Source organism: Monopterus albus, unplaced genomic scaffold (assembly GCF_001952655.1).
Source record: "Monopterus albus unplaced genomic scaffold, M_albus_1.0 scaffold231.1, whole genome shotgun sequence".
Taxonomy (NCBI): Eukaryota; Metazoa; Chordata; class Actinopteri; order Synbranchiformes; family Synbranchidae; genus Monopterus; species Monopterus albus.
Window position 1 is genome coordinate 165,109 of NW_018128111.1, and position 10,598 is coordinate 175,706.

Consider the following 10,598-nt stretch of genomic DNA (forward strand, 5'->3'; position numbering starts at 1 on the left):
AGAAATGAAAATGAACTAACCATAGCTATGGTGGACATTATGCTTGTCAGTTTTACAACATAACACTTATTGTAAACATTTTAAATAGTGAGATTTTGCTTTTTTGAAAGATTATGCTAATTAAATACCATGGCACCAGAATTTAGAAAAAAATAAATATACATCATTTATTGAAGGCAAAAAGTACAGTTTGCACATGTCCATGATGCGCCTCATGCTCATCCACCTCGTACCTCCCATTCACATGTTCATAAAGTTCCTGTACTCTCCGGGGCTCAGGTACATCATCCTGCCTCTGTAGTGGGGCTGCTCGTACATCAGCCAGTGGCTGTCCATCACTTGGCAGGACATGCAGTCGGACATACGGTAGTGGTCTATGATGGAGCTGCAGTCGTCTGTCATCTCATATATCTGACCTTCAAAGCTATCCCTCTCATAGATCTTCATCCTGAATGGACCTCTGTACTGTGTTTGTGGGAGAATGAAAACATTCATCCATCCATCCGTCACCTATACCGGTATTCCTGAAGGGGATCATGGGGTGCTGGAGCCATTCTCAGCTGACATTGGGTGAAAGGCGGGGTCCACTGTTGACAGGTCACCAGTCTGTCACAGGGCTGACATTTAGAGACAGACAACCACACACACTCACTCCTAGGGGCAATTTAGAGTCACCATTCAACCTAAGCTGCATGTCTTTGGATTGTGGGAGGAAGCCAGGGCACCCAGAGAAAACCCACGCAGGCACAGGGAGAACATGTAGACAGCACATAGAATGGCCCCAGGTTGGCCGGGACATGAACATGAGACTTTCTTGCTGCACTTATTTGTGCTTTGTTACTTCCCACCTCTCCTTGTATTGTAAATGTATTTATTTATTTGCAGCACGTTTGGGGAACTTATGGAAAATCATGCACCATTTCATACATCGTTTTCATCCTGTGAAATTCAATTTTAATTTCAAGTGCATCATTTGACACAAGACATTTCATAGGCAGAAGAAGAAGAAATTTCAGGTTAGCTATGGGACATAGTAATTAAACTAGCATCATTCTGTACAGACCAAATGGTCCTTTGAATAGCACCCAAACTGTCATATTGGATCACTGACTGGAATTTTGAACCTGAACACAAATTATAGATTAATGAACTCCTTGTAGATATGAACAGTTTATTAATATTTATTGATTACACGTTTAGGTCTTGAGCTTGTTTTGTCTAACAAGGCTCCATGATACGTCTAATGGACCCAATCCTCATGTCCATGGGACCCATTCCCATGTCTCTCATGCTCCTGTACTCTCCGGGCCTCAGGTACATCATCCTGCCTCTGTAGTGCGGCTGCTCGTACATCAGCCAGTGGCCGTCCATCACGTGGCAGGACATGCAGTTGGACATACGGTAGCGGTCCATGATGGAGTCACAGTCGTCCATCAGCTCATACATCTGACCTCCGAAGTTCTCCCTCTCGTAGATCCTCATCCTGAACGGACCTCTGTGCTGTAAAGTGACAAATGATGATCAAATCTAAAACATTTTCTTTTGTGCTGTGTGTGTTTGAGAGTTTGTATAGAGGTTTCCATTTCACGCGTACATACGCTACCAGTCAAACGTTTGGGGTCACCTCCATTTTTCCAGTTGTTATCAGTGATATCAAACAGCTGAACACACCTGCGTCATTCTCTCTAAACTAAAATCAAACACACAGCGTTGTTACAGATGTTCCCACAGATGTGTTGTGCTTGTAAGTTGCTTTGCTTTCACTCTTCACCTAGAAAGTCTGGACACTGTACTGCTGCTCCATCCTAAAGCTGACTATCTTGTTCTCTTTTCCAACAAGATTTGTTCTTGTAAATCATCAACAAAAGTTGGGACACCTGTAGGAACTGTTTGCATCAGGTTTCTAGACGTCATTTACTTCTATTGCTGCAAAAAAGATATGAATTAGCCTGTTACTGGATTCGTACCTGTCAAAGGCCATTTACAGACATTTTAAGCATTTTCTTTGGGTAACTGTTTTGTTTCCTTTACCTCTGGCATTTTACTTCGTAGCTTTGTACCATTTAAGGTTATTCACTGTACTTGAACTGTTCACATGTCAAAATAAAAAGTGGAAAAATTGGGGTGTCAAAACATTTGGACTGGCAGTGCACAGTACACAAGAGCTTATCAGGAGTCAACGCTTCATACCATCGGGATCATGCGGCAGGACCGTATGCAGTCACTCATGCTCATTCCCATCAGGCGCTGGTTGTCGGGGTACTCTCCCCTTTTCACAAGCATCTGGTGGCCCATGTAGTTTGAACGTTCGTAGACCATGAAGCAGCCGCTCTCCACCCTGCAGGAGCTGCAGCGGCTCAGGTAGGAGGTCAGCTCAGCACAGTCGCTGCTGGTCTCATAGGAGCGACCCTGGAAGTTCCTGTCCTCGTAGAAAATGATCTGAAAACAAAACGGTATATTTCAAAACCATTTTTTGTTTTATTAAATAACATACTTCCAAAAAGTTACATTAAATTACAACATAAAATGCTCTCTTACTCTGCCCATTCTGGTGTTCAGTCCTAGTCCTGACTGTTCTGGTGCTTTGCCTAGCCAAGCTTTCTGTCACTTTTATACCCATCATGATAGATAAATGATCTACGCAGCCATTGTTTTGAATATCTTACTCAGCAGCGTAGCATACAGGGCTATAATGTTTGTTAAATCACTCTGTAAATGGTTATTATTCCAGAGCGTATGCATCTGGTGCTGTGCCAGTGCAGCAGCTGTCCTATGGGGTGCAGGTGGGTGACAGCAGCAAATGTACCAGCTAGGACTTTTTGGTCTGTGGTGACAAACACTATGCAGTACATTACCTGGATGCATAAAGTTACACCTTTGTCAACAATAAAGACAACAATAATAATGCATATGCAATTATTACTCTAATGGTTTTTGGTGTTAAATGGCGTTTGTAACAAAGTATATTAGAAATTACTTTCTAGGTCCAAACAAACAATATATTCCAGTATAAATAACAGCATCAGGTCTGTTATGGGCCTGTTATGCTTTTCTGCGATACAGCTGCATGCTCACACTCAGTATTTGTGCTGTCATTAATATGATCTTCCTCTGTCCATGCTACTGTCTGTATCCCTCTCTGGTATGCCTGAGCGTTGGTGCAGGAAGCCCTCCACTATGACCCAGAGCTGGCAAGAGAGAGGTCAGAGCTGGCCAGATTAGTGTCACCTGGCTCAGCTAAACCGGCAGACAAAGAAATGCAGCCTGCTGATGATTCAGTGGGATTTGCCAGTAAGAGCTCGGAGTAGGCCAACTGCTGTTAGTGCTGACGCCCAGCTCATTGGAACAACACTGCGACTCCAAAAACACAAAGGGAGTCCAGCCAGCATGTTCTCCCAGCTGCGGTCATTCACCTATAAAGCCTCTTTTTCTGACGTTTTCAGTAGATAATGAGAGCGCGCGAGAGAGAGCTGGTTTGGGAGGGAGTTACATATCACGCTGAGCCTGTATGCACCCTCTAGTGGATTATGTTTGGAGCTGCAGACCAGATAGTTCTGTGTACTTGTGGTCTGGGGCTGTTTTCCATAATCTGGACCAGGCTCATCCTACAATGGTGTTTTGGATGAATCACAAAACATTATGGCCTTCCCATAGGAGATAAGTGTTTGATTCAAGGACAAAAACGTTTTTAAAAAAATCAATAAGCGTTATAACCACTAAGCCACTGTTTTTTCCAAAACCTATACACACTGTTTTGTGCCTAGACCTAATCAAGAAGTTTTTGTATGTATGGTTCAAGTTCATTATTGTTGTAACCATGCCAGTGAAAGCCTGTGGTACGATAGTGACCCACTGAACCTCCTAGTAGGTGGAGTAGGGACCTCTTGTGCCACAGCTATGGTTCAGCAACAAGTGATAACTGGTCAATGAATGGTGTGACATCTGAAGCAATGGCATATTTGAAATTTAATGCCTTTTGTGATTTATTCAATCACTAACCATAATGTAGCGTTGTCACGATTCTGTCCCGTCTGCTTCCTGTCGCGTGCTTTTATTTTGCCACCGCTTCCTTTTAGTTGCATCTCAGTTACTCAGTGACTCCTTAGTTTAATCAGTGTTCATTGGGTTCACCTGCTTCTGATTACTCACACCTATGTTCAACAGCATAAAAGCAGTGTTTCCTCACTAGAATGCTGCCAGATTGTTCTAGACTCAAGCTCTGACTTTCCAGTATTTAATCTTTGCCTGACTCTCTAGTTTCTGATCCTGGATTACTGTTTTTTGACCATTGTATTCTGCCTTGCCCTCCTGGTTCGGACTGCTTTCTGTGTATGGATTATCGGACTTCCCTCTCGGACTTCCCTCTCTGACCTCCCGTTTGTAGTGATGGCCGATGAGGCCTTGTTGAAGCTTCCACACAGTGTTCACAAAAATGGTTCATTACTCGAGGCCTCAATGACACCGTGCTCGAGTAGGACATCTAGTGGTCTATAAAATGAAGTGCAATCAAGACTTGTTGCTTATTGGTTCATGGATTGTTTGGGATTTGATTCACCATGCACATTCCTGTTTGACTACACTACATGGTTGTATGGTTTCAAGCTGACACAGTAAAATATGAAATAAACATGAACTCATTCTGAAGACCATGTTTCTTATTTGGCATGTCTGACTGTAACCCTATATACTCTTTACTTATATTTTGTGTTATGAAAACATTTAAATGGTGTTGCTACATTCATGAGATGTGGTCTACAGATTCAGACAGATGTCATTTTCACATGGAACTGGTACAAATACAGAATATATTATGGCCTTTGGCTAAGTATGTTTTGGGGTTCACTGGTAAAGAGGTTCATGGGTATGTGGGTAAAAAGGGTGTGCTTGTATAACTGTTATCTAGATATGTATCTCTAGCTAGATAGTTAATCTATTCTCTCCCTCTCTCTCTCTCTCTCTCCCTCCCTCCCTCTATATGTATATACTGCTCAAAAAAATAAAGGGAACACAACATAAGACATCCTAGATACAATTAATGGCAACAACAGCAACAAACGAACCTGCTCTGCAAAGAAAGATTCAAATGAACGCCACTAAATAGGGATATCCTGTCTTTGAACACCGTCTATCCCAGTGACTCACATGACAAACTGAACCAATCAGCTGATTTGTATGACGTCCAAGGCACCCAACTGCTTCGAACGTCACTCAAGTGCTTCAAACGTCACTAGTCACGTGACCAAAACACACCTCGGCACAGTGGTTCGACGCAATTACTTCATGATCTACCGCGCCCGTGTCGGAGCCTCGGGTGTCAATGGACCATCACTATTTGTTTGTGGATTCCTCGGCTGTGCAAGTTTGCTGGCTCTGACCCTGGACTGTATTTTTGACCTGAGTGTGTGTGTATTGTGTTTTACGTAGTCCTCTGTATCGTTTTGCTGTCCGTGCTCTTATTAAAGAGACCGTTTTTCACTTATCCTCGTCTGGCTATATAATTGACTTCACACCTCCACATTATCGGCAGCTTCACGCGCCGATTCCTGACAAGTATGTTGCCAACAGCAGTTTTATGTTGCCTTCACATATGCCTACTAAAGTTGTATGTTTATTGATTTAAACAGACTAATGTTAACATAACAGTTTAACAGTGATTCACAGCAGGTTCCTGTCTGACATTTAACTTTGCATGACCGACATGGTAAATGGTCTTATACTTGTATAGCGCCTTTCTATGCTTTTACAGCACACTCAAAGCGCTTTCACATTATTCGGCCATTCACCCATTCGCACTCCCAAGCACTCACGCATTCACACACCGGTGACATCACCGGGAGCAACTAGGGGTTCAGTGTCTTGCTCAAGGACACCTGCATTTTCTCTTTTGGTCTGATTAGCACACAGCCTGAGGGTTTCAAAATGGCACTGGATGTGGGGTTGATGGACTGGCTTCGTATCAGAATACAGTCCAACATAGTGCAGCAAATGTCCCACATTAGGGCAAGTTACAGTATTGAGTATTGTATGAGTATAACACAATTTGAGGGGCCAAACGCAGTGTGCATAGTGAGCGTATAGGGCCATCACTCTCCATATAAACATACGATATCTGTACAGAAAGACCTCTACTAGACAGAGCTCAGATCCTAACAGACACCTTTCTGTTGTTGTTGCTTCCTTCTAGATGTTTTCTGCACTGATGAATACGAACAACCGGAGAGCGAAAGAAGAGCAGAGGAAAAAGTCTCATCTGCACACTGTACAAAGAAATCGTAACCAAAGCACACCACTCTGGGAAAATGAAGTACATGTTAAAATGGCACCATACACAGTATAATCATAGACTATAATGAAAATGTGTTGTAATGAGCTGATAGTTTAACATGACAAAGCTTTACAAACAACTTTCTCTGCTTTTAAATGTAAAAACGTTTATGTTCATGTTAACGCATCACGGTTTCATGTTTAAGACCAACTAACAATTTGTACTTTTCAAACTGAAACATTTTAGAAAGCTAGATGCAGTCACATGTACATGCATGCAGCTGTGGACAGAGAGGTGCACCTCATATCATCAACCTCCTTCAGCTTATAACAGAAATGTTTCCATTGCACCTTCAAATCTATTTTAACTTATCCAACCCTACTGCTCCCTCCTGTTTGTATGCTAAAGCCTCCAGGGTGAATTTTATTTTTCTGCATCATTTAGGAGCAACCTTTGACAAAACCTTGGGACGACCTAAGGCAGGCACAGTAACAAGTACTTGACCTCAAAGCTGCTGTGAGCAGGCACAGTGTATGGGAACACTGTGACTTGTGTTTGTGTTCGGTGTGCAGGAACACAGGGCATGGTTTGACATGACACAGATAAAGAGGCTAAGAGACAAACAGGCAGGTATGGCAGACTGGTTTGTCTATGACGGGTAAGATCCCCCTGCAGAACCTCGGGACAACCTAAGGCAGGCACAGCCATGAGAACTTGGCCTGGTTGATGCTGTGAGCAGGCACAGCATGCAACACTTTGTCTCCTGTTGTTTAACAAGAACAAAAGACGTGATAGAAATAGAAGGATAAAATCTTACAGAGCAGAATGGTACAGTCCAGAGGAGGGGGGTGGTATGCTTTGCTCTTGAGTGGTGCATGTTCATTCATATGTGGGACTGGGAGAGACAGCCTGTTGCTGACCTCTAATAAACCTTCAAGGTCTGATGCCCCCCCTGACATTTTAGGAAAGTGGCATCATCTGCCTCAAGGATAAGAATCCCAAACAGTCTGACATGTACAGTAGATCCCCCTGAGTCTTTATGGTTCTGTATCAATACTGAAAAGTATTATAGCTATTTGTTTTTTACTAGTTCTACTACTTCTGCAGCAGTTACTGATATATTTGCAAACACAGAGACAACTGTGTGAGCCCCACAACACCACCCCCTGTGTTATTAACTCATCTTACTGAACAACACACCTGCAGTACTCATTATGTCTGTGCAAAGTCTCAGTCATCCATGTCATAGTATGCTTGAAAAAAACAGAAAAAAATCATCTGGACTTGGTTTTAGGTAAAAGACGTTTCACCTCTCATCCAAGAGGCATCATCAGTTCTCTCTGACTGGTTGTGAGCAGGAGGTATTTATGGTCATGATTCTGCCTCTTCTGCTTCCAGTAACATGCTTTTATTCTGACGCCACTTCCTGTTTAAGGTCTCATTTCAGCTATACACCAGGGGTGGGCAATTAATTTTTACAAGGGGCCACATGAGAAACCTGAACTGTGTTGGAGGGCCGAACCAACGATAACTTGAACTTAATTCTGCTCAGTATTCATTATCTCCAATTGTAAAAAGCAGTAAATTATATGTGTTGATTAGCTGCTACTGGTAATCAGAAGAATAAGCATATTCTATAAATAGTTATATAAATATATGAAATTGTGGTGTAGGTCAAACAGTAAAATACTCCTATAGAAGTAATAAACAGTAAAAACAAAAACAAACATTACATCACAGTTCCATTTTATTTTCAACTTCACATAACACTGAACAGGTGTTTTGCAGTATGCTAAAGATATGCATTTTCAGTTCTTTTTACTTGTTCAGTGAGAGAAATCCAGTCTGGCTGGACGTGCATTGAAATCTGGATGAATATCGAAAGCTGGTATTGTAGTTTTTAACTAATATTACTCAAACATGAGTAAGTAGTGCATTTGTTGGGCACTATTTTCTATTTTCAGCCGTGGATTAGCATACATTAATGTGCCAGTGAGTATTTTTGGCTCCAGGATGACGTATGTGGGACTGCAACTACAACTACAACCAGTGCACAGTGTGGGTCATTTAGGTGTTTTACTGCTTTCTGGACAACAACTGAATGAGCCGCATACTTACATAAACAGTATGCAAGTTTTAATAAAACTATCCCTTAACAATTAAGAGTTCAAAATTATATGCTGTAAACTCTAAACTGTCTATAGTGACTCATGCCACAGAAACACAGGCAAGTGTAAGGAATTATAAAGGCACAATCTTGAAAACAAACCAAAAATAAACTCCTACTGGCAAAACCAGTGCGACACCTCTACACGCTTCCATGTAGTCACTTACCGTACAGGGCCTTGGCGCTCATCTTGCTGTCTGATCTGGCCTCTCCACTGCAATGATAAGAAGAGACGGGGTTACGTTGTGCGCCCTTCATCTTCTCCCCTTCTGAATGTTACTGTCACAAACCCTATGAAACTCCCACACTGTCACTTGTAATGAACACAAGCTGCCCGGTAGGTCGGGAAGCTTAAGTTCACCAGTGAACTTTTTTCATTCATGTTCTGATTTGATGGACCTCATGTGGGCCGGACAGGGACGCCCAAAGGGTCGGCTGTGGCCCGCGGGCCGTAAAATGCCCAGGTCTGATTTACACTAATCAGTGGTAATTATTTGCACCTGTTGACACCCCTTTATAGGCAGCTTCCTCCCACCAGGAAGCTGCCAGATTGTTCTAACTCATGTTCAGACTTTCCAGTGTTTTTCTTGTACCTGTGATTCCAGCTCTGACCCCGGAATGCCTTGTGACCACCAATTCCTGCCTAACCCTTCTGATTCTGTTTGTATTCTGTGCATTGACTTATGGACTTCCCTTACTGACCATTCTTCTTGTGAATACCTTGGATGTGTGAGTTTGCTAGTTCTGACCCTGGATTGGAATTATTGACCTGAGAGTCTCAGCCATCTTGTTGTTCCTAATGGCCAACTCTGTGGCTGTGATGAAGTCTACCACAGGGATTTGCTTGGGTGTGACTGCAAAGTTCAGTCCCTTGGCTAATACCTCTTTTTCTGTGTCTGTGAGTTCTCTGTCCGAGAGATCTTTGACCCATTTGTCATTGTGCAATGGTTGTGGGTTGTGTTCCTCCTTTCTCCTCCAACCAAGGATGTCCGAGGCTGGCTGTCCATTCTGTAGTTTCTGGAATTTAACCATTTGGTGCACCTTGCTCTTGTTGTACCTTTTCCAAAAATCTTGCAGTCTCCTGAAAGATTTCCCTGTTAACCTTTGTGGAGAGTCTCTCCCTTAGTTGTTCTGGTTCCGCTACGTGGACGAAACATGGGTTAAAATCAGGACCCTGGAAGTGGAGGTTTTCACCAAGCATATCAACTCTGGATATCAACATCAAGTTCACTCGTGAGGATGCCAAAGATGACTGTCTGGCCTTTTTGGACTGTGCGGTCCACTTGGGAGGAGACAGAAGCCTGAAGGTGGAAGTATATCGAAAACCTATACATATGGTCCATGCCAACACAAACTGGGGGTCATCAGAACTCTAAACCACAGGGCAGAGGAAGTGTCCACAACCGTAGAAGGGACCAAGAAGGAGAAACTACACATTCAGAACTCCCTTAAGGGTTGTGCATACCCTAAGTGGGCCTTCACCAAAGCAAGGAAGAGGCCCAACACCAACAGGGAGAAACCAGAAACGAGGGGACAACACTGTCATCCCTTATGTGGCTGGTTTATCAGAGAAGTTAAAAAGGATATTTCGCAACCACAATATCCCAGTTAACTTTAAACCAGGGAACACCCTGCGGCAGAGACTGGTCCACCTGAAGGACAAAACACCCAGACATAAACAGAGTGATGTGGTGTATGCAATTAAGTGTAGTCAGGAGTGTAACGACTTGTACATTGGTGAAACTAAGCAGCCGCTTCACAAACACATGGCCCAACACAGGAGGGCCAACTCCAGTGGACCAGAGTCAGCAGTCCACCTCCACCTGAAGGACAAAGGACATTCTTTTGAGGACAGTGAAGTCCAGATCCTCTCCAGAGAACATCGCTGATTTGAGAGAGGAGTTAAGGAAGACACTATTTTACTGATGTGCTGCTATTCACCCTTCATACAGTGAAACAAATGTTAAAAATATGAGCTGAAGGTAGGGTTTTAATGTAGTGGAGTGATTCATCTTCACTGCCTACATGACAGGAAGACAAACAGTTCTCCTTTCATAAAAAATATTTTACTTAAAGTTCAAATTAAAGAGGGAGCACAGGCAAACACAAAGGTGAAAGCGGAGATTGGTGTGTCGCTTCCTTTTCTGGCAATAGCACGTACGCTGC

The 10,598-nt window shown here is 42.9% G+C and overlaps 1 protein-coding gene across 2 annotated transcripts; it reads right to left on the reverse strand.

Moving 5' to 3' along the window:
* Positions 1-1,157: 1,157 nt before the first annotated feature.
* LOC109971655 (gamma-crystallin M3-like) lies at positions 1,158-4,477 on the reverse strand. Of its 2 annotated transcripts, none has more exons than XM_020620049.1 (3): positions 4,000-4,477; positions 2,191-2,439; positions 1,158-1,500 (listed from the first exon to the last, which is right to left on the reverse strand). In XM_020620049.1, the coding sequence occupies exons 1-3, from the start codon at positions 4,000-4,002 to the stop codon at positions 1,219-1,221; spliced, it is 534 nt and encodes a 177-aa protein (XP_020475705.1). In that variant the 5' UTR covers positions 4,003-4,477; the 3' UTR covers positions 1,158-1,218. The 2 variants fall into 2 exon arrangements, with proteins under 2 accessions (XP_020475705.1, XP_020475703.1); XM_020620047.1 differs by lacking the exon at positions 4,000-4,477 and adding an exon at positions 2,539-2,867.
* Between the last annotated feature and the right edge of the window lie 6,121 nt (positions 4,478-10,598).